This window comes from Rhyacophila brunnea, unplaced genomic scaffold (genome assembly GCF_057557595.1).
Source record: "Rhyacophila brunnea isolate RB1 unplaced genomic scaffold, BYU_Rbru_1.0 scaffold_18, whole genome shotgun sequence".
NCBI lineage: Eukaryota > Metazoa > Arthropoda > Insecta > Trichoptera > Rhyacophilidae > Rhyacophila > Rhyacophila brunnea.
The window spans coordinates 22,557,813-22,581,676 of NW_028232837.1; the positions used below are offsets into that span (position 1 = coordinate 22,557,813).

The 23,864-nt window shown below is 34.4% G+C and overlaps 2 protein-coding genes across 3 annotated transcripts in view; one reads left to right on the forward strand and one right to left on the reverse strand.

Moving 5' to 3' along the window:
* The window catches only part of Apc (APC-like), a 137,471-nt gene that overhangs the window by 82,533 nt on the left and 31,074 nt on the right, over positions 1-23,864 (forward strand). The window contains exon 1 of one of the 2 annotated variants that reach the window (XM_085945097.1): positions 23,337-23,628. The exons of the other annotated variant lie outside the window; for it this stretch is intronic. Within the exon in view, the coding sequence (XP_085801223.1) occupies positions 23,461-23,628 (168 nt within the window). The 5' untranslated portion in view covers positions 23,337-23,460. Of the gene's footprint in view, positions 1-23,336; positions 23,629-23,864 lie in introns of those variants that run through there. 2 annotated transcript variants of the gene reach the window in all.
* On the reverse strand, positions 1,013-6,644 carry LOC147073317 (uncharacterized). The gene is made up of 6 exons (XM_085945588.1): positions 5,113-6,644; positions 4,188-4,907; positions 3,668-3,775; positions 3,261-3,578; positions 1,919-2,953; positions 1,013-1,200 (listed from the first exon to the last, which is right to left on the reverse strand). The coding sequence occupies exons 1-6, from the start codon at positions 5,672-5,674 to the stop codon at positions 1,013-1,015; spliced, it is 2,931 nt and encodes a 976-aa protein (XP_085801714.1). The 5' UTR covers positions 5,675-6,644.

Below are 23,864 nucleotides of genomic sequence, written 5' to 3' on the forward strand. Positions count from 1 at the left end.
ACTATGTTTCGCTCTCATGTAGGAAAGCCTACCCATCAGATTTCATAGACAACCACGGCATAATATAATAATCATTTACGATGAATAAAATTTAATCCTTCTTGGAACATCATTTAAATATTTATATTATATTTTGCCTTTGTAACTAAGGATCTATGCGGCACATTAATAAGGACATGATTTCACTATATATTATAACAACAACACGATAGATATTTTTCTGTAGTTGTCTATGAAATTTGACAGGTAGGCTTTCCTACATGAGAGCCGTTTGTTTTATATTATAATAAATTATAACTGATCACTGAAAACACTACAATTATTTTAATCACTATTGCTCGCCTGTCTTCTTGCATCTTCTAACGTCAAGTCCGCTGTCAGCCGAGCCATGTCTAGTTGGATGTGATGGGAGACTGCATCGATGGCTGTTCCATATTTACTATAAAAGTAAAAGTAAAAAACAAATAATAAATCACTCCGAAATAATATTAATTATCGTAATTATTGAAAGAAGTAAAATGAAGACACACGCAAAATGCACGTAAAAAAAAATTATCCATCAGTATTAGATTTTTAAAAAATGTACAAATGATACTAATTCTAAATAAACATGATATAGGCTTCTTCATTTACTTTTTTTTGGGCGTTCCGTAGCACTTGGCTGTGCGAGAGCCAATGTCGCTCCTGCGCCTCAGGTAGACGATGTAAAACCGGACTCGCTTGAGAATCCATTGATGCATATGTAGCACGCAGCCGAGCCATGTCCAGTTGGATGTGATGGGAGGCTGCAACGGCCACCGTTCCAACATGTTAACTATAAAAATAAATGAACAAATAATAACTCACTCCGTAATATGTCAATTATCGCAAATATTCAATGAAGAAAAAAGTGATAGATGCAAAATGCAACTACAAAACAACTGAGAACAAACATTATCCATCATTATTGATTTTAAAAAAATGTGCAAATGATACTAATTCTAAATAAACATTACGATATAGGCTTCTTCACTTATCTTTTTGTTTTGGGCGTTCCGTAGCATTTGGCTGAGCCAGGGCCAATGTCGCTCCTGCGCCTCGAGTGGACGATGTAAAACCGGACTCGCTTGAGAATCCATTGATGCATATGTAGCACGCAGCCGAGCCATGTCCAGTTGGATGTGATGGGAGGCTGCAACAGCCACCGTTCCAACATGTTAACTATAAAAATAAATGAACAAATAATAACTCACTCCGTAATATGTCAATTATCGCAAATATTCGATGAAGAAAAAAGTGATAGATGCAAAATGCAACTACAAAACAACTGAGAACAAACATTATCCATCATTATTGATTTAAAAAAAATGTACAAATGATACTAATTCTAAATAAACATTACGATATAGGCTTCTTCACTTATCTTTTTGTTTTAGTTGGGCCAATGTCGCTCCTCCGTCTCGGATCTGACGAATCATGGTCCGCTGCCATATCTCCTCATTACTCTCAAAAAATGTTTAAAAAAATGCAGCCTCAATGGTTTGACATTGACATCTCAATTTAAATAAATATATGATTTTATTTTATATAATGGTTGACAATAATAATTACATTTTAATTTTACCTTGTAAAAGAGATAGAATAACTGTCATGAGGTGTCAATGTCAGTGCACTGCGAATGTTGTTAAATCCCCCAAAATAAAGTGAATAACCAGAGCATAAAAATTAGAAAAACGCAATATGTAACTTAAATCACAACTGTAGTAAACAACTGGAGTAAAATTAGGAATTATTTACCAGTACATAGGTACTAGTGTAAAATCTGTACAAATAATTTTATTGTTAAACAAATATTATCGCACAGGCCTTCTTCGCCTACTATTATATTTTTGACCAGCTGCTAAATAAACTTTATTTCTCCCCGAATATTTTAATTTGCCATTTAGAATTTTATTTGCAGTATTACAGAAAGCATGTATTTGTAAAGAAAGCATACATTTTATGAATCTATCCTTAATCTCTTCTTTATGGAGAGGGCACGAAAAAACGGTGAAATCAATTTTCTGAAGAATTTTGGTTCTTAATTTTGCCTGAATATTATGCGTAGAAGCATTTTCTGATAAATAATTTCTAATTAATTTTCCAGTTGAATTGAAGCAGTCAAGCATATTGTCAGAGGCATATTTTAATTTTCTATCCTTTCCGAATTCTCGCATAGCTACGTTAGCGTGCTTGCTGGTAGGCTCGGTGTTCATGTCGCGTTTACAATGCGTACAAGAGTTTGAAATTTTACGAATAACATAACCAGCAGTGTACATTTTACCATTCGTAGACGTTAAATTATCTTCCAAATAATCCTCTGAAACTACGCCTGAAATGCTTTCATCAAGGTTTTGTGGGGTTTCATCGGTTTGTTTTAAAAATCCTAATAAATTCTCAAAAAGACCATCAGCATCGTCTTTCTCACAATTATTTCTGATGGAATATCTAGACATTAAATTGTTAATCAAAAGGCTTTTAAAGGATCCTGAAAATTGACATGGTGTGGGATTGACATTACGAAAATTGTGGCTTCTTATACTGCCAAAGAAATTTTCCAGCGAATCCTGGTTGAAATTACGAAAAGCTACATACTCAAATCCCACATCATGCAATATATCCAATATTTTAATGCAACCAGCCAAAGTTTTTTCCCAATTCAGAAGTGATGGCACCTTTGGTACTGGATTTTTATGTTGGTCTACAAATTGCATCTGTCTAATTTTTACTATACTATCAAACCAGAATTGTCGGTGGAATGACTCCTTTCGGTGTAATGACTCCTTTGAAGCGCAAACCCTTTTCGTTTTCCAATACGGATGTGGTTTCAGTGAGGTTCCATTCACAGAGTCAAAAACTTCATCCCAAAACAATAGCATTTTGCCGGTGTATTCAGCTTCCCTTGGGATGATTTGTCCGTTTGGCATCACTACCCCTGGAATCGAAATAAAAAGATATTCAGTATCTTCTGAAAATAGTATCTACTCGCCTAGCTAATTCGGTGTACTTCCATGTATACTTTATAATTTGGAAATTACTCTTATATGTAATTAAATAAATTTGAATGACTTTGCAGCAGGGTTAATTCAGGTGGAAATATTTAATTAATCCATGATGGCATAACTGATAACTTTAAAATTATAAATGCTTTTTTAATTTATTTTAATATACTGTTATAAAAATAATCAGATTTTGAGTTAAATGTTATTGAATTAGTTACATAATATATAAAACCAAGTTACCTTGTGTGGCACAGAACACCAGGTGACTGCCAAATTTCTGGCTTAGCACTTGGGCACAAGTCGACACCTTCATCTTATTCATTTTCGATGCAAAAATATGTGTCTCATTTATTTTGGGAATGAGCCTCAAATTGCCGACGTTCGCCTGATCTATCTTATACAGATCAATAATATGTTTCCACGATGCGTACCTAATTGTCTTGCCATCGAAATACATAAGGTCTTTTGTCATCAAGTTATTTCTCATCCCTTTCAATAAATGAGGCACATCAAGGAGGGCGACAATCTCTTGTCCTTTGATAATTTCTATTGTGATACCTGAGAATAAAACGAATAAGTGAAAAGCATATAATAATATGTAAAATATTAGAATTAATTTGACATATACACAGGTAATAAATACATACGTTCATATCCGGTATCGGCTCTTTGTCTCTCTGTATTGACACGTAGACTTTTCAAAGCAGCAATGTTCGTCGCGCTTTGATCGCATACTGTTGCGATTATCTTTATACCTGTAAAATATATAATACAGGTATAATACACATGTTCTAACTGAAAATACATATTCTACTTCAAAATAGAATTTTGTGCAAAAGCTCTTTCAAAATCCATAGAAATCATTTATTTTGGAATGCGTTTCTTTCAATTAGAATACGTGCAATAATAAAATATATAATATTTCTTCATATAATGCAGTGGCGAGGGGCGGAAGTAGACTGTTAACATCCAACATAAATAGTGCCAACTAAACTTGTTATTCATACTTATTTGATTTCATTGAATTAAGAATTAATTTGTTCAATAAAAATAAATACATATGATTAACAAAGTTTAGTGTGCTCTATTAATGTCGGATCTTAACAGCCTACCTCCACCCTTCGTCACTGATATTATTTCTATAATTATATTATGAACAATGCATACCTGTGGAGACTACTGCCTTATAAACCTCTTTAATGCAACGAACTAATTGAGCAGACTTAGTTGCAGATTCACAATAATAATACGCTATTGGCTGCTTTTTATTACCAGCCACACTTCGTATCATGAAGACAAGGACATGATCTGCAATTTTTTTAGAACGCAGATGCCCAAAATCTTCAAAACCTTCGATCAAGTCACTTTTTTTATTATAATCTAAGTGCGGTTGTAAACTCATTTCATCCCACATGAGTGTATAATATTTTTCATGGTCAGTAAAACCACTAACTATTGATTTTAATTGAGAAATAATGACACCAGAGATACCGGTGGAGATAGGAACAGATGATAATAATGTTTGCAAAGTTCGGATAGATGGTAATGTAAAAAGTTTTGACAGAAATTTATATCCTCTTCCACTTTGCTTAAGTAAAGTGAGGGCTAAGACTTTATCTCTTTCGGTAAAGCGTCGCCCTTTAGGTTTTAAATTACATGATTTTAATTGGAGTTTGAAAAAGTCTCGCTGTATTTTTGACAGGCCTTTGGTGGCTTGAACGAAGGTTAGTGAATCTGCAAATTTTTCTGCCCCCTTTATCCTATGCTTGAAGTTCGTCTTATTTCTTCGTCGGATGTATTTTTCCAAATGCAAACACTTGCGGCGATACATTCGAGCCTTGGGTGTCAAGGCCGTCAGATTCATAGGAAAATTTTCAGGTGTACGATCTGCAAGACACATTATACGGCATTTGAAATATTTTGACAATATGATTATAATTTAATGTATGGATATCCAAACGTGTTATTTAGGTACATGCACCCATTATGTTATAATATATAAGTAAATGTAAAATGCATAAGGTGGATTGGAGTTTCAAATAATATGAGATTAATCTAATTTTCAATAAAAATAGATGTTTAAATCACTCACCTTTGATAAAAGCAGGTATTGCTACTGGACTGCAAGGGCTCACAAGATCAATATTAGGCGATGATTCAGAGGGAATCGCAAGATCAATAATACGCGATGATCCAGAGGGAATCGCAAGATCAATATTAGACGATGATCCAGAGGGAATCGCAAGATCAATATTAGACGATGATCCAGAGGGAATCGCAAGATCAATAATAGGCGATTCAGAGGGAATCACACTACAATAATTATCAGAAATACCGCGTGCTTCAAAGTTTAATACTATTCTATGAGTGGAAGGATCATTTTCTTCCGTCAGATTTATGTTTGAATCACTATCTGATAATGGGGTTGTCAAGTTTTGAGATGGACACACACCCATTTTTAGCTTCTTTCCACAGTAGTCTGTCGGGAGAAAATGATTTCTGCACACTCCCACGTTGTCAGGTGATTTTAACAGTTTAATTCTACTATTGCCGATTAAATTGATCCATTGCCGTCGTTGGTAGTCTGCCTTTGGTAATGCGTGACAGATCACTCCCTTAATTTTGCAATCTGGTACCCAGCAATGACGAGGCATCTTGAAATTCTGGAATGATCTGCAATCAATCTGGAATATCACATAGGTAATAATTGTTTGGAAGTATCAATTTCATCGAATACTATTGTATGACATAGGTACCGAAAGATTAAAATGCTTAACTTGCATTGTCAAATTTTTGAAAATGTTCGGTTTAGTACGAAACGTTATAATATTCCATTGATTACGAAAACCCCTCAATTGCATCAAATAATATGCATTGTGTTACTGCTCGAGTACTTAATTCATATTGAAATAACTGGCATAGCACTATTTTTATCAGTATTCAAAGTAAGATCAAATTATGTTTCTCATGGGATGGTATATTATTTTACACTAATATATCAAACAGTTGTCTTGTACAACAAAATTAACAGAAGTAATAGACAATACATACCAATGTTATAATATTATTCTGGTAGACAAGTACAATAAAATATAATTAATAATAAAATGCGTAACGTTGTAATTTCAATTTTTCAAAGCAAAATAAATGGCAGTTGGCAATTGGAAATGTCAAACGTTACTGAATAATTTGAAATAATTTGCTAGTTCGGATAAACTTCACCCTGATCGATGATTGGCTAACCTTGGTTCAACACCATAGATAAGAATAAAATATCTTGTTTATTAACCAAAAATAATTATTATTCAGCCATCTGGCGAAAAGCCGACCAAACACAAAAAAAACACGTGACCGAAATTTGATTGTATGGAACTTTCATCCCCCTGGTCACGACGCCACGTTTTCATGGTGCACATGTCGTCGTACGTCGTTCTACTGCACATTTCATCTTTCATATCGTGTTATTTATACTCACTTTTACCCCTTTCACATGGTCCTCAAAATCTTCAAAGAAATACATGAAGGATTGCTTCGTTGATAAGAATATTTCGCCGGTTTTTATTTTATGTCGCATATGAAAAATCATTTGAAGGGTCCACTGCAAGACCGTTGGAATGTCACAACATATTTAAAAAAAAAAATATTTATGCCATTCGATAGCCTAGTTCAGGGTTAGCGAACCTTTTTACGTACGCGTGCCAAACTTTCCCAAATATTATTTTTCGACTGTCTGACGTGCCGAACAGTTTTTCATTGGGAAAAATTATATTAAAAAAATTAAAAATTACAACTGAGCTCTTGAGATTATATCTTTCATCGTGTTTCTAGCTGAAGGTATATCTTTTATTATTTGAATATTTTTTTTCTTGTTTTCAAAATTTTCAAAGAGATCTTGGGAGTATTTTAACCTTGCTTCTTTCATATATTCTCCATCACTGAACTGTTTTCCATTTTGAAGCAAAATATCAAGCTGTTATATTTGAATAACTGCCGATCAATAAATTATTTTTGTTCGTCCTTGATTTTCACAAGGAGTGATATATGTTTTGCCCCAGAATATAAAATACATCCCGCTTTATTGGCCTCCTCCACCAAACTTTTGTTTCTTATTTGGTACAGCCTTTAGTGGAAATGAAATGGTCTGTTACTGTATTACATACTTAGTATAATTGACACTAGAATTGCTCAGTGTTAGTAGTGGTTATCAAGCATTGTAAATCGATCAAAATCAGAGGTTCGCGATGCGGCATCCCTCGCCGCCCTGTTTGCATGTTTGATGCATAAAGCCTAAGGGCCGACCCATCAAATTATGTATTTACATTTAAAATAATGTTTATTCTTGAAGAGTATTTTCTTACCATTTTTTATACAATGCGATCTGTCATGTATGCATGAATTTCGTCGTTTCCGTTTGCGCATCGATTGGTAAATGATATTAGCAACAGCAAAGAATATATTATGCATGGCTATATCGTCATTATTTTTTAATATTATATATACTTATAAGTACATTTATTTGTAAAGCTTTTTGTAAAAATAATATCAAAATAAAACATTCGCGTGTCATGTGAAATCATCGCGCGTGAAACTAATGCCAATAATAAATTGTCAATGTATTTTGGGTGCCTACATAAAATTGACGCACCTACGCATCGGAAACCTGGACATTAACTCTGCGAAATGAACGAGCCCTGAACATCTTTGAAAGAAAAATTCTCCGCCGTATATATGGACCGATCAGGGATGGCACCAATTGGAGGAGAAGATATAATGCTGAGCTCTACGGACTGTACGAAGATTGCAGCGCAGTTCAATCAATTAAGATTGGGAGACTGCGATGGCTAGGTCATGTGCACCGTATGAATGACAATGAACCGGCAAAGAGAGTGATGTCCAGCAATCCAATAGGACGTAGAAGAAGAGGGAGGCCAAAGATTCGCTGGTTAGATGGAGCTGCCAGTGACTGCCGTATTCTGGTGGTACCAAATTGGAAAGCGACCACACTGGATAGGGACAGGTGGAGGGAGCTGTTGGAGGAGGCCAGGACCCACACCGGGTTGTCGCGCCCCTGATGATGATGATGACATAAAATTGACGAGGAAGTATCTTTCCACAGTTCAATTTTATATTCAAATATAATTATACTTTGATACGGCAATGTGTGAGATGTATGAAATGTCAAATTGAAGTCGATAAATTTAATTATACACTATCCAATAATATGAATATAAGTATTCGAAGCTAATTTCGGCAATGTCTGCACATTGCGTATAATTTACTGCATAATAGTGTGAAGTTCTCTTCATATGAAGTCACTTGTAGGTAACTTAATAAGTAGACCAGCGGGTCTACTCTATACACAAGCCTGCTTTCGGTCCGCTACGGCAGCTAAATAGGGTAGGATAGTATCGAATTATTAACACTTATTGTAACAATTACAAGAAGTTAGCCGTCTGAACTGTCAAAACTGTCTATCTCTGTCTAAAATTTATCACAGCCAAGAGAGGTGCTGTTAAAACATAGTACCTATTTATTTTAACAATTATAACTGAATTATTATACTTTCCTATCCTATTTAAGTGCCGTAGCGGACCGAAAGCAGCCTTGTGTATAGAATTAGAACCGCTGAAGTCCTTATTTTGCTTAAATTTCATACATTTTGACTCCATCTCTGTAGAGTAAAATAAGGTTTTTTCAACATCTTTGACTGTAAAATAGTAAATTACTGATAAAATGAATCGTCTGCAGTTCATTATTGGTTGTTGTAACATTACTTACTTTAATGTGTTACGCACCTCGCGTAAACATATCTCGTCTCTCTTCTAGTGAGTTAACGTAAACGAAAAAAACATCTTCGGAAACTCGTGTTTATTTTTACTCTGCCAGCTTTTTTGTAAAAGTGTATTTTTATTTACAAAATTCATGCGTGAGCTTTTGCTCCCGTGTTTGTTTTCATAATATATTAAGATAGTATGTAGGGATTGCAATCCCGGCCAGAATATTCAAACTCGGGATTCCGAGATTTGTATTCTTGAACTTGATCAAATTTAGAGACAGTTTTTGAATTATAGACCTTCTTTGACTACGGCAGTATGTTGTGAAACCAAATTCATCATGAAATGTCATAAATTATCAGGCCACCATAATGCGCGAGGAGGTGTTCGATTCTGACGTTAACGATTGTTAACGAATCTGAAAAAAAACAAGACAAATTTTGAATAATGCTTTATCCATAAAATTATTAATTTTATTAAAAACAAAATGAACCATTCATTTAATAATACGACGATAAATGTGATTATTATAGTTTAAAAGTTTTTTTAAATACAGATACGAAAAAATTATGCTAATTTTATTGTTAAAATTTGTGGGTGTGAGTGACAAATTCGATTTCCCTAATCTACTGGGACAAGTTTCGGATTTCTTGCACCTACGATCAAATTGCAATAGATACGTGACATTGATTGGTTTGCCAAAAATGTCAAAGATGTCGGCGTTATCTCTTTTTCGTGGACTGTATTAGACGGAACAATTCGGATGCTGGGGAGGTTATATCAAGGATGCTAGGCACTGACCTTTTATGATGATGAGGCTGGCTCCGCGGTCTGGTTTGGTCCCTCACTCGCACTACCACTCTTGCGCGCTACTGTTTATTGAGTCGCTCGTTGCGCGGCGTGCCAGTGCATGTGAATGACGTCTTAATGTTTTATAATATGGTACACTCGGTTGCAGAATGACCGCCTGTTAACAGTAGGTCTGGCAAGGATAATGATGTCGGGTGTATTAGGGCCGTCATAATTGGCATAACCACCCAGTATTAGGGATAATTATTGTAAACCTTTCTCAATCAAGAAATCGTGCGGGATTCCGATAGTACAAACCCTGGTAATGTCAGCGTGCCGTGGTTTTTTGTCTTTTATATTAGTTTTATCCTTTGTATTTCTATACCAGATAAGTAAGCAACTCTTCCTTGATTATGATGATGTAGCAAACAGTTGTGTGATGATGTGGACTATACTAGCAAAACCACAAGTTTTCCGTGATTAGATTTAACCAAATGTAATTTCGCCGATTAGGATATAGATATAATTTACTACAGCCACATAATAATTATCTTCACCGCGTTGGTGTGTTTACTACATGTATGTTTCAGCGTAGATGTTTGCGGTTAACATATCATATTATTATTAGAGACATTGTAGTGAATATATAAATTATTGTGTTGTGGACAGTATTTATTGCCATACGATATATTTATATTATTATTATTGTTACTGTGGGAAGTAAACTTATATTAACTCCACAGTGCTGGACATTATTTATGTTTGCAGCCTTTGCTGCACATAAACATAGTATAGTAGGTATGACACTATTATATTATTATCAATGGCGAATTCTGCCTATTGATGGAAAGTAGACTGTGGCAGGTAACTGGAAAAAATCATAGAACGGCCACAATACAATTTACTGGACATGAAATATTATAGTTTGGAAAACAACTTTAGAATGTTAGTAGAAGATTCGAAAGACTCGGATATAGTATATCTATGTAAATATAATAATTTAACCATGTTCTACACCGATATTTTTTTAAATGGCCGTTTCTATCGATGCTGTATCCTGAAAAATACACGCGGTCGTTTTTCTCTGATCGTCTTCTGTTTCCACCCGAGAAAATCGCTCCTATGACCCATTTGTAACAAGGTATTTTGTTGAGTGTAATTTATTCCAATTATTAGTAATCACCCGCCATTTTTTCATGGTCATGTAATTAATTCATTGACTTTTTGCTAAGCTTTTAGCAATTACGTTCTCTGTAGTTTGTAACTCTGTGGTAATGATAACTGTACAATATTGTAATATTATGTTGTCTAACAAAACTAAATAAACCGCCCAAGTGGATTTTTTGTTAATAATTATCAATACAAGAACCCTCATGTTGAAAACCTCACCCGTTTATAGCAAGTACTTAACTGCCTGGTATAAATTTATTTACGATAGGAAAAATAATATTCGTCCTTGGAAATGATTTATATTTAGACGTTATGTAAAGAAATGAGCATTTTCAACAATATTAAAGGCTCTATTGCGTTAATGCGTAAACTGTTAACGGCAAAGTTAAACGATTTTCTCGCGCGGAAAAGCTCGCCGACACGCGAAAGCTCGCGAAAGAAATGACTTAGTGTTTTTCCTCGGCCGCTTACACGCAAGCTTTAAACGCTTGTGGATTTAAGGAAACATATTACTTATCATAATATATTAATAAATCAAATTAAATGTATGCCGGTTATCGTAGGGGATAACTTCAAGGATTTCATACCTAATACAAAAGTAGGTACTTGGGGATACTATAGTGTTATTTTAATCTGACTTTGTATCATGTAAATTATTTAAATTAGCGATATAATTTCGGAAAAAGAAAACAAGTATTCTTAACTGCTTCTCAATTATATTTTGCCAATGACTAGCGAAGGGTGGAAGTAGGTTGTGGAGATTCTATATAAATAGAGCACACCACACTATGTCAGTCGAACTTATTTGTTGTCATTGAAAATACAAATTGCTGATAGAATTTTTTTAAATTAAATTAAACATTGTCTAGCCCTATTGTTTGATAGTGAAGTAGGCTAGCCTACAGTCGTATTTTATTTGCTGTTTTGGACAAGGGCTTAATTATCATTGGACTGGAAATCCCTAGTTTTTAAGATTATATTAAACAGCACCATTTTCGCCATATTATAGAAAACATCAGAAAGTTTTCCCGCATGGTGTTTCGGATTTAAATGTGCTGTAAAGATCGAACTTATTCGTTAACTGTTTTAGCTGTCATCTGTTTAATGCTTTTTATATAAAAACTATATACTTCACTAAATACAATTTTCCAAATTACGTACGTATATGACTGCGATCGACCTGTTGGCCCATACCTGTAAGTATTGTATAAAATCAATAAAATTTCTTACTCTTTTTTTTACATTACTTCAAGGCTTTTCGTTTGACAAGCTTTTAATCGTGAAAATTCGCAGTATAAATACATTATCGTAGCTGGCTTACACAATTTTTTTTTTAACTTGGCAAGCTTTCGTATTGAGATTTTTTTTTCGTAAAATTCCCCAAATTAATAACAGTGACAGTGTATCAATTTTAATCAACGCCTATTTATAAACTTCTAATATTATCCATATTGCGAATTCTAAAATCGCTGCCCAGATGGAAAAGATTATTGAATGTTAGGGTCTGTAATATTTCTACATTTATTTTCAGTCACCGCTATTATATAAATTATATTAATAGAGACAAAGAGCTATGTCGATAATTTGAGAAATGGACAGATGATTAAATGTACAAGCTTCAAATTAAAAATAGGGAGTGGGAATTTTTAATGTGAAAAATTAAATTCTTCCCCGTGAATGTTTATTAATTAACATATTGTAATATAGGTAGGTTTGCAATGTTTAGGATTACCGACGCGTGTCGGAAATAACTTGTTAGTCAAACTTAGCTGACTGTATGCAGGCCGTGGCACTGAACTGCGAATTACGTGGCAGTGCTAGTTATCGATTATCTTCGAAAACAATGCGGCAACCTGTATGCAATAAATGAGGATTATTGATTATTATTAGCATTTATTTCAATATGCAACAAACATTTTTTTACAGTTTACTATATTATTGGGTTCGAAGTGTGAGCAATAATAATTAGCACTACAATCTATACTTTACAGTTTCCTGTCACGGCCTGACTGTATGCCGTGGTAGAACCCTTAGGCAAACATTTTATTCAACCGTGTCCTACGAGGAATAAAACAATGAAGATCTTTTTTTTTATATTAAGCCCTTTTTTATGAAACCGCGTGCCACCGATTTAGTCATAAAATGTGTGTTTTATTATTTTCTGTTCACAGCTGTTTTGTAAGTTACTTGAGTAATCGTGTATTTTTGAATTTATCTCTTTTTACGCGCGCATGTGGTGGGCAACTACCGGAAATTAGGAAAAAATGTTTTCTAATTTTGAATATAATATTATTATTGCCAAAAAATAGACGCTATTTTATTTCGGTACAAGCATCATGTGCAACGTGGGTGAAGTTTTATTGGACGAATTACAAGATAAATCATCGACAATAAGAAGTCTGATCTGTTAATAATATTAATAAAAATAACACATTATTTGACAGTGTATTTAAACATATTGTTTATGAATCGTTTTTGGCCATTTATTCTCATTAATATTATATTATACGGCGTTGTATTACAAAATACTAAATATGTGCGCTCCATGACAGGTGTTTCGGCTTAGGAAACCATTGTCACATTCGTAGCGTTAACCTGCCTGCCTACTTGTTAATATTTGCTTAATTTCTATCTGTAAGGAATCTGTGGAATTTTAATGATACGTGATTTGATGTATCAATCGCCCAAAGACTAAAGCACCACAGATTATAGTCACGGTATTATCCGTATCACCGACTTTATTGGCGTCTTGTTGTTAAGAGCAACGTGTCTTTTCTCATCTAGACTAGACTGAAGAAGCTATTGGAGTAATCATTCAGGATTCCTTCACATTATATAGCAAGCGTTATTAAATATCCAAAGAATCCCTATATATGTTGCCTGTCTACTATATTTTACATACATAATTCGGAACACTGTCTTCAAACACGGTACTAATAATCCGCCATTGTGGCTCTGGACGAATACGGTGTGGAATGGCGGCGAGAAGGGGTGGAATCTTTTTAGTAAGAGTGTATGGTCGCCAGGATGAACACTGTTTTTGTGAACTAATTTATTGAGGCTCAATAGAAATTACAAAATAAGTATAATATTTTTGTTTACACAACGCGTATGCGAAGAGAAGTATTTAGTTAAGAACGAATTTTATTGCGTTGACTGGGAAGTCGAAACTGATTTTGTTTAAATATTTGTAAAATTTTGTAAAATACCTATGCTGTCTCGATCTGTCGTGAAATTCAAAAATTGGAATTGGCAATAAAAATTATTGAACAAACTTTGTATTTTTCATGTAGATGTTAATTGGAAAACTAAACCGATCGACTTGTATATAATATAGATTTTCCCGTTCACTTGTATACTTATAAAATATGGTGGATAAGGGACTAATCGTCAATCGAGTTAATAATGAACCGTGGCAAGTTTACCGCTTGCAAAATGAAGCCATTTTTTGTACGCAAACACCAACCACATTCATTTGCAAATGGCCCAACAGTAATAATGGTACATTGTAGGCACTTACTGACTAATTGCCTAATCGTTTTGTATACCTCGTTATTCATAATGACTCAAATGAGTAAACGTTTATTGCCAATTTATTTTTTCTAAATGTGTAGTTTGTTGATGCTTTTTTAATCAAATTCCACTTAGAATTAATCCGGATACATTTGTTGCCTGGATGTTATCTCTGAACTAAAAGTAAAATAATTTGTTCCCATTTTTTAGCAATGTTGTTTTGCCAAACTATCGCCCGACTCAATTACTCAACCACGACACTACTCATTAGATTATGTTTTGCAACCTTCCATTAAATTGATGCCACCAATCAGAGATAATACTTACGCCTCTAATGTCCAGTTACTTTAAATTGAAGGTCCTTAGTTTCTATTGAATACCGTAACAATTAATTTCCAAATAATATGGTATTTGGTAATGTGGCATGTGGGGGATAAATTAATCCTACGCTGGCATCCCGAAAATCACTAAGATATCAAACCATCACGAGTGCCATGCAACAACTGTAGGTACTCCTCTCTATTCCTTCTTTGCTCATATACCTACTTTGTAGTCCGCTTTGCTTTGCCTCCAATATTTGACATATATTTCCAGCATCCATGAGTTCATAATAGTTATTTAACAATCTATTTTTTTTTAAAATTATAAACGTGTCTCTTGATAATGCCAGGGTTTTAAAATTTGATAAACATTATATTGTCGTTTTATAATCAGTTACATTCATAATGAAGATGTTATTGAACCTAAATGTATGACAGTGAAACTGAAAAGGGTTACTAAGTCTGATGGTAAAATTAGTTGCAAGTCATTTCTAAATACATGTTCATTTATAGCACCTGCACTGATTTATTTGCCTTTGTCGCACTGGCATTAAAACGTCATGCATTAGTGGTACAGTCGTAAAATTAGTTTTTTTTACAAGTGAAATTGTGTAATATTGTAAATACGTACGTAATAATAACAGTTTTCTATTTTATTTACAAGCAATGTTGCTACCGCAGAGAATGTTATTTTTTATATAGTAAAACACCTACGATGGCTGCGTGGCTTAAGCGTCAGCCTATAAATCTGTGGGTACCAGGTTCAAATCCTGGGTCTGGCAAGTACACCTATTGTTTTTCAATTTGTGTATGAGTATGGACCTAATAGGTTGAGTAAGTGGCAGACAGCCATTTCTCGTAAAAACAAAATCTGTTAATACAAACCTTCACTCTGTGGAGGCCCATAAATTATCTTATTAGGATCGGACATGGTCGGAAAGTTACCACCATACTATAATCTTTATGGAAACTGTATCAAGCTATTAGTCGCAAAACTCTCAGGTTACATCGGGATTAATTCCAAGACGTATTTTATGAAAACACAGTGAACGTACATTACTTAGAAGTAAAATTTTATTTAACCTGCCATTGTCAGTGTTGACTTTTATACGTTTATATAAACGTAAATACAGTTATTTAGTTCGTAAACCCAGAGTAATAACGTACCATAAAATTTCGTTTAAAAGTTAGCAACTTTCAGATAATAACCAGGCGTATCTAATAATCGCTTCATTCCACCCAGTCCAAAATATTATTTTATGTTACCTGTAACATTAAATAATAATACGTAACGATTTAGGAAATTCGCAAACTGGAAGGTATCACGCAGCTACCTGTCTTTGGGCAGCCCTACCAACGATGTCATCGATCCAACAATGTTTTAAATAATAGACAACGTTATTATTTCGAATAACCTATATTTTAGTTGATAAAAAAAAAAACTACCGGTTTACTGTGGAATGCATTGTAAGTGTAGCTGTTTGAGAATGATGGCATACCTCTAAACCGGATTATTATGAATTGACAATAATGTTAATATAATTTGAATAATATAGTAATTTATTATAAGTTGTGTAGCAGGTGTTTCCAACCCGTCGTTCGTTCCATTAGTGTCATTTCTCTCTGTAGATTAAAAAAGTCGTGCTCACAGAACAGATAATAAATATAATACCGATAGGCAATATTCAATACGCCGCATGGTGAAGCAGACTTTTGAATGTGTGAGTGTCCTACGAAAATGAAGCACGTATTATGCACGTGCAATAGTGTGTGTAATACACCAACATTAAATGAGCGTAAATGCACAAACCGAGAGCAGTTTTTAGTATTCGACGTAAAACGTATTCTTAACACGTGTGAAAGTTTAACCCGGATTCTTCCTTACCCGAGTCGGTTACCTGCTATCGCCTTACCCGGTGTGTATTTCAGTTCCCATTATTTCTGAGTTCCCTGGTCATGCTTGATTTTCGACAACAGTAATAAATCGTAAATCGTAACAAATATATTATGTTACGGTTACATCTAAATTGTATGTATTACATTTCGTCGCAGCACAATCTACCGTGAGCTGTCTTACCGTAATGAGATGGCCGCATAGCATTGAAATAAAAAAAAAACAACGCGTTGTTTGTTGAGCATTGCAAACTGGATGTTTTTTATTAAGTCAATAGCTATTTCGGTTCTGACGCCATTTTATAATATCATTTTGTCTCAATCAGTGGTTAAGGGTGGAGGTAGGTTGTTATGATCCGACATGAATAGTGTATACTAATCTTTGTCAATCAAACGTAGGTATTTGTTCTCATTGAACTAATACTACAATATGTAGATAGTGTTGGTTAGTTTTTAAGATTCAATTAAACCCTGCGTAAACCAATCCATAATATGTAGATAATAGTCGAAAAATATTCCTCTATTTATAAAATATCTAAAATTATGCCATTAAATCACACATAATTTATAGATAGAAGAATATTTTTGTCTATTATGATTTGGTTTAGGCAGGGCTTAATGAATTTAAAAAGCTAACCAACACCAGCTGTAATATGTATTCCTAATTCAATGAAAACAAATATAAGTATGACTGTAAAAATGTTGTGTACACGTCGGATCTTAACAGCGTACCTCCACCCCTCGCCACTGGACTCAATTAACTAATTAGTAGACAGAGATGTCGATAGTATTAAAAATTTAAATTGAAAAGTAACCCCTAAGTCTGAAAATGTTGATCGCCCGTGCCGTGTTTATAGCATAGCACACTGACCTGTCTACTTCGAATAAAAAGTCGTCTTTGGGTCAAGTAATTTCGTTGCTGGAATGAAACTCATTGTGTATGGAGGTTTATTTTCTTCTTCGCTCCACTTCTCTGCGCACAAAGTGATGTTAAATGTATAATGTGCGAACATCATCAGAGAAGTGCACGCGATCGGTGTCGTTCGTTTTGTACGGCACGAATGTGCAATTTGTGGGATTTAATTGTTTTTTTAGAGGGGAACATTTCACAATATTATTTTTAACTTTCCGTCTGACATCGCTCGCGTTTGCATAATACTTATAGGTATTATGAAAAATCATTTGATTTTAACGCACACTGGGGGAAGGCAGTGGCGAAGGGTGGAGGTAGGCTGTTGAGATCCGACATAAATATATTATATTAATCTTTGACATTCAAACGTATTTGTTTTCATTGAACTACGGATTACAATGTGTAGATAGTGTTTGATAGTATTTAAAATTTAATTAAACCCTGCCTAATTCAAGCCATAGTGGATAAAATTAAAAGAGATTCGTTTATCTACAAAATATTTAAAATTATTCCATTAAATCATACATAATTTTAGATGTTTTCTAGATAGATGAATATTTTTGGCTAACAAACACCATCTATAAAATGTATTCTAAATTCAACGAAAACAAATAAGTATGACTGAAAAAGTGTGCAATATTTTTGCCGGGACAACTGGGCGCCTCGCAATCGAATGAAATTCTAAAATAAATAGACGTTCGTGAATTATTGGAGTGAGAATATAAATATACACACGTAAATAGTGTTTTAATAATTGTGCATATGTTTAAGTTCCAATGAGAAGAGATTTCTTTTATTTTTATATAAAGCCTCAGGCATGATAATTCTCAATCCGCAATAAAAAAAAAACATTGTGTTAAGAGCAAAATGAATTAAAACTACTTAATTCAATAGTAGATAACTGATTAAAATTCCTTATCTATTTTCTGTATAAAATCGTAATGAACGTCTATTTATTTCATTCGACAGTGCGGCACACAGTTGTCCCATTCCCCTATGTACCTACAATATCGTACTGAAATCTCATTCTCTGCTATTTTACCATTACCAAACGGGAAAAAAACAATGCAATTGTCTGTCTTCGTAGGATTGAAATATCTCGTCTGGGGATACCATCCATTTGTTACTTTTTGAAAATTGCCTACAATGTAACGATAAATTTCGAAGAGTAGGTGTAATAATGATATCAAACTCCTTAGATCTGACGTGATTTACCGGTATGAACCGCCCCTCCACCGCTACCAGCAAGCGAAAGTGTGAAGAGTAAAAACGATGTTGGCACGCTCCGGTATGATCTGATCTGATGCAGTTTCACGGGACGCCAAGATTAACGACCGGCGGTCACGCTGACGCAGAAAGAAAGTCTCGTTTCTTGGATATGGCCTCCGGCTTAGCGGTTACTGACTTACTGACCACTCGGTACTAGGTGATAGCGATCGTGAACTTTTGCGTTGTTGGAAAATTTGCCAATATAGCTGATTTTTTTCCACTACTTGAAATCTTTTGTAAATATTCGGTAATTTGTACGAAAGCGCATGTTCGTAGGTTAATTAGCTGAAACTATCAGGTCGATTTGCAAATAGTAAAAAAGCATTGAAGCCGAACGAAAATTCTTTAATGATGTTAACAGTCAGCTGTTGTTGCTGAAAATACATTGTATCAATCAAAATGAACTCACTTAATAATGTCCCATTGAAGTGAGCGAAACTATGTCAGTGTTTACTTATATTACAAAATACGGGAATCAGTTGAAGTTTCTGGGCAAGGGTGCACTGTTTTTGTAAAAACTTATTCTACCATAATATTTCAGATAAATTTGTATGACATCAACATGAATATCAAAGTAGTATAATTATTGTTTTAGTGCAATACTACACTTCATTACATAAATTGATTTAATTGAAATATGGCAGGGAATGGCGTCTCATTATAATTTTAGATAAAAGATTATATTTTTCGGATATTCATATAATAATAATATATAAATATTAATAATATAAAAATATCTAAATACTTTGCCATTTTCTCCCAACAAGTGCTCCCAACTCCCCAGGTAATGAATACATTTTAGTCATTCTGGGTGCTTCCAGTATATTATACATTTAAATATGTATCTATCTATATATTAAAAGTTCAGTAATTTTGATTAATTCACAATAGTTAAACGGTTTATGTACCGTAATTTGGTATCAAGCGATTTTTTTTCAAATAATTGTATCTCAAATTATCTTTTTTTTAATTCGTACATATTGCTTCGACAAATTTAATAACTTCTCTGTGAAAATTCAATTCGGCTTAAATACTTTTCTGGTATTTGCGAAACTGCCTGATGCTTTCGGTAAATTTCCCTTCGTACAAATACTATATACCTAACCGTCGTTTTAAAAGATTTTTTCATTCTAGTTTTCTATCTTTGGCCATGTGTGCGTTTGGCGCGCGAAGAATGGAAAACATTCACCTTATATCTAATAATAATCAGCTGATAAAGAAATCCAATCAAAAACACATGTCAGAGCGATTTATAAGGTAAATGTATATCAACCAGTTTATCTAGTATGGCAACAATCGACCGCCGATTGCGTTTATAATATGAGACTATGTGAATGAGTGATTGGAAGTGTGATAAGATAATAGTTAAAAATACTTATGAAAGTCTTTCCCTTGCTTCCATATACCTATAAGTAGATAGTAATACCACCTCGGCTATTGTTTCAAATCCACTACACTACTCTTGTGAGCAGTCTAGTTTGGCATAATAATAATGTATACGCAATGTACTGTAGTTACGAATTAACATACACGCAGGAATATATTATTATCTTTGATAACACTCAATTTTCCATGTATTACAGTGACTTTCTTGATATGGATGTGTATCAGGTTAGTTTAAAATTCGCGAACATGTGTAGCGGTCGACTTTTGTAAAATAAAATTATAAAGTAAATTGTTTTTTTAACAATCATTGCAATGCAGTTTTTGCCTCAGAGCCATGAAGCTCGACCTTTCAAGTCAAACTTTTTATACATGGCCCAATGTCTAACTTCACTTACAGATCGTCAGCACCGTAACTGCTGGACTTTTTGCCGATTTTTTAAAGTCTGACTTGCTATATAAAACGTTGTAGTACACGTATGTTCGAGCTAAAGCTAGTTTTTATGACACTCGGACTTCTATGTTTAGTTCCAATACAAAATCGGGCGCGATTTTGCAACTGTCGTCCGTTCGCATCAGCGAGGACATGCCGGGACAGTCACGTTGCGAAAGACGAAGTAGCTTCTGCACATGTGCCGATGCGACATTTTGGTATTATACTTCGCCCCAAGTCGAGTGAAATTTGTTGCTTGCGACACCAGCTATTTTTTTCAAACTAAAATGTCGCACTCGAGCTATGTGCGGAGATACATTCAGTTAAATGTATTTTGTGAATACCAACAACATCACTTCGACTTATTCGACGTGCTGCAGCCGAGACGAGTTTGGATGTGCGCCCCGGCTCATGTCGCACTCCCACGTGGCGATTTTTATCGTTGAGCTGTGACGGTTGAACATTGATGTAAGTTCGATAGTAGTAATCAAGGTGCCGTCAAATGAATTTGTTAATTCGTGCATCTCCGTAGTTTCTTTTATTTTAAGTGACGAACTAAAGAGAATATTGCATTGATGAAAAAGCATTAAATATGTCGTTTATAAACTAAAACATTGTCAAACAATGTGTGCAAATCGACGTACATACAGGTCTGACGTGGCGATGCGAGCTGTTATCGCCTTGGTTACTTCCCTTGGCAACAAGTTGACTTGAATGTTGACACTAAATTTAAAAAGGACCTCAACTTGTAAATGGCAGCTTATCAATAATCTAAGCACTATGTTACGAAGCTTCACAAATTTACTACCTACTGTCAAGGTATCAGTCCAGAATTTTCACTTTGTTAAGCTTGTTATCATGTATGTCCATAATCTTCGGTTCCATTTTTAGCGGCATTTATTTTTCACTGAATGATCAATCGAAACTATTACCGTATTTGGAACAATGCTCTTCCTAAGTTATATATTACGAACCATGCCGTAACGTTTGTCTCGGTGGCCAGTTGTTACATGATAATATATTATCATTGGAGCATGAAAGGTTAGGTAACGGAAGCGAATGGAAAACCTAATCATACTAATTTGGGGGTTGGGTAGATAGACCTTTCCACTAGCAGTAGTATAATATGCAAGTGAAAGCATTTCCCGCCTGCACAGTGACAGTTTAGTATTGTTTGTTGTTATTTCGCGTTTTAAGCGAAGTGCATCCAACCTATCGTATTGATTATGTCTCCAGCCAGTCAATCATTAACGACACAAGCGAATGATTACGTTTCCGAGCAGTGGCCCGTGATAATTTGCCGGCCATTGACTGAAGAAATGAAAACGAGCGGTAAACAGTAGATTGTTATTGTTATTACAATCGATTTTATTTCCACTGATTGATGAATGATGATGCTATATTTATTAACCACCCGGTTGTAAACCTCGCTACGTTGGGTAACGCTATTATAGTACATACATGTTATTATGTACATTTTAAAGTTAGATTATATAAATAGGCGATAATAATTAATACTATTAGTAAATATACTAATATGTACTTATCAAATTCTAATTGGTTAAGTTTTATACTATTCAATTTCGTCGCCGTAGATGTCAATGGAGTCGAGCCACAAATTTGGCGAAAATGAGTAGGTATGTACAGAAAAGCATTTTAAAACAATCAAAGATGCCGTGGTTTGAGCCACAATACTGTTTTGGACAACTGAGTGCCAGGACAACTGGGTGCTGCACTGTCGAATGAAATAAATAGACGTTCGTTACGATTTTATACAGAGAGTATACGAGGAATTTTAAACAGTTTTAAATTTTATTTTAATATATTAATTTAATATTTTAAACAATTTTAAACTTAGTGGCTTTGATTCATTTTCCTCTTTACATAATGTTTTTTTATTGCGCATTGAGAATTAATTATTATACCTGAGGCTTTATATAAAAATAATTACAAGAACTTTTTATATACAACGTTTTTAAACTCTGTTGAACCATATAAACTTGACTTGGCTAGCTTAAACGATTTAAAAAAATGTTGATTTCTATAGTAACGCCCGTATATAGTAATAATTTAGTTGCTAGGACCCCAGACCCCCTAACAACCAATAATAGTGTCGAAATAACTTTTCTTCATACATAACAGAATTAACTGAAAATGAATTCAATTCTACTTAAAGATGGCTAAAAGTATTAAAAAAATGCATTGGCATCGTGTTCTGATATATTCTAAAAGTTTCAAATGTCTAGCTAGTCGGGAAGTTAGTTAAAAATCAATTGCAAGATTTGTACCGGACAAAGAACCACCGGACAAATAGGAATACGAGCTAAGGAAAACGTTGTAATAAAAGAACTCTCTTCTCGTTGGAACGTAAATATATGCACAATTAAATCATTATTTACGTGTGCATATTGAAATTCTTACCAAGTAATAATAATTTAAATATAAATAATAATATTAAATATATATTTTGAAAGTACCTATACTTGACGAACGTCTATTTATTTTCGAATTTCATTCGATTGCGTGGCGCCTAGATGTCCCGGCGCCGAATCTTTTGACTACCACACAAGAATTTAAATTCAAATTTCTCGGTCGATAGTTTTTTTTTCCCTCATAAATATCAGTTTTAAGCCTACCGACCACACCCAACGGAAAAATACGAAGCTTACGATTTGAGACAATAAATATTTATTGTTAATTTACATTTTTAAGTGTTTTAAACAAGAAACAAAAGTATTTTGTGTCTCTTGTGTAACCATTATCCGAAATTAAATATATTTTTTAACTTAAATTTTATTAATTATTTCGGAGACTAATTACGTATTTATTCTCTCCTCTTATTGGACAGGTAATTCGAAATGTACAAGTGAAAATAAAGTGGATTTTTATAATTAAAAAGTGACGGACTTTAATCAATGTAGAAAGTGATCATGGGTTCCCAAGTGATGTGAAAAGGGTGGCGCTAGTGCTCTGACACGTGACGATGCTTCGCGGGGGTGGCGCGTATCCCGGCGACTGCTCCGAGACGAACGCCAACTGCTGGGACAGCGACTCGTTCGCCTCGGCCGACCACGACAGCCTGCTGTTCGTCTCCAACGATCCCGATGCCGCGGATCCCAATGGCAATACGGGAGACGATCCTCGGAGGATGGTGAGTTTTACTGTGCCGGTGAATGATACAAGCCGGTCAGAGAGAGATCTGTCTCGTTTGAATAGTAGTAAGTTTATGACATGGTTTTATTACTTGGTATTCACAAAATATCTCTTAAGCCTCAATTACATTGAGCTTCTTTACGAGCTGTTTGTTGGCGAATTTATAATCTGCCTGTAAAGTCGCCCAGTGTAATCATCGAACATGTTAGCTTGTTCGATGATTACACTGGGCGA

Coding starts and splice junctions, on each gene's coding strand:
- LOC147073317 (XM_085945588.1), bottom strand. CDS start 5,674: ATGCCTCGTCATTGCTGGGTACCAGATTGCAAAATTAAGGGAGTGATC. Junction 2,954..3,260: donor GGTGTTCTGTGCCACACAAG/GTAACTTGGTTT, acceptor TTTCGATTCCAG/GGGTAGTGATGCCAAACGGA. Junction 1,201..1,918: donor TGCAAATAAAATTCTAAATG/GCAAATTAAAAT, acceptor TTATTTTTATAG/TTAACATGTTGGAACGGTGG.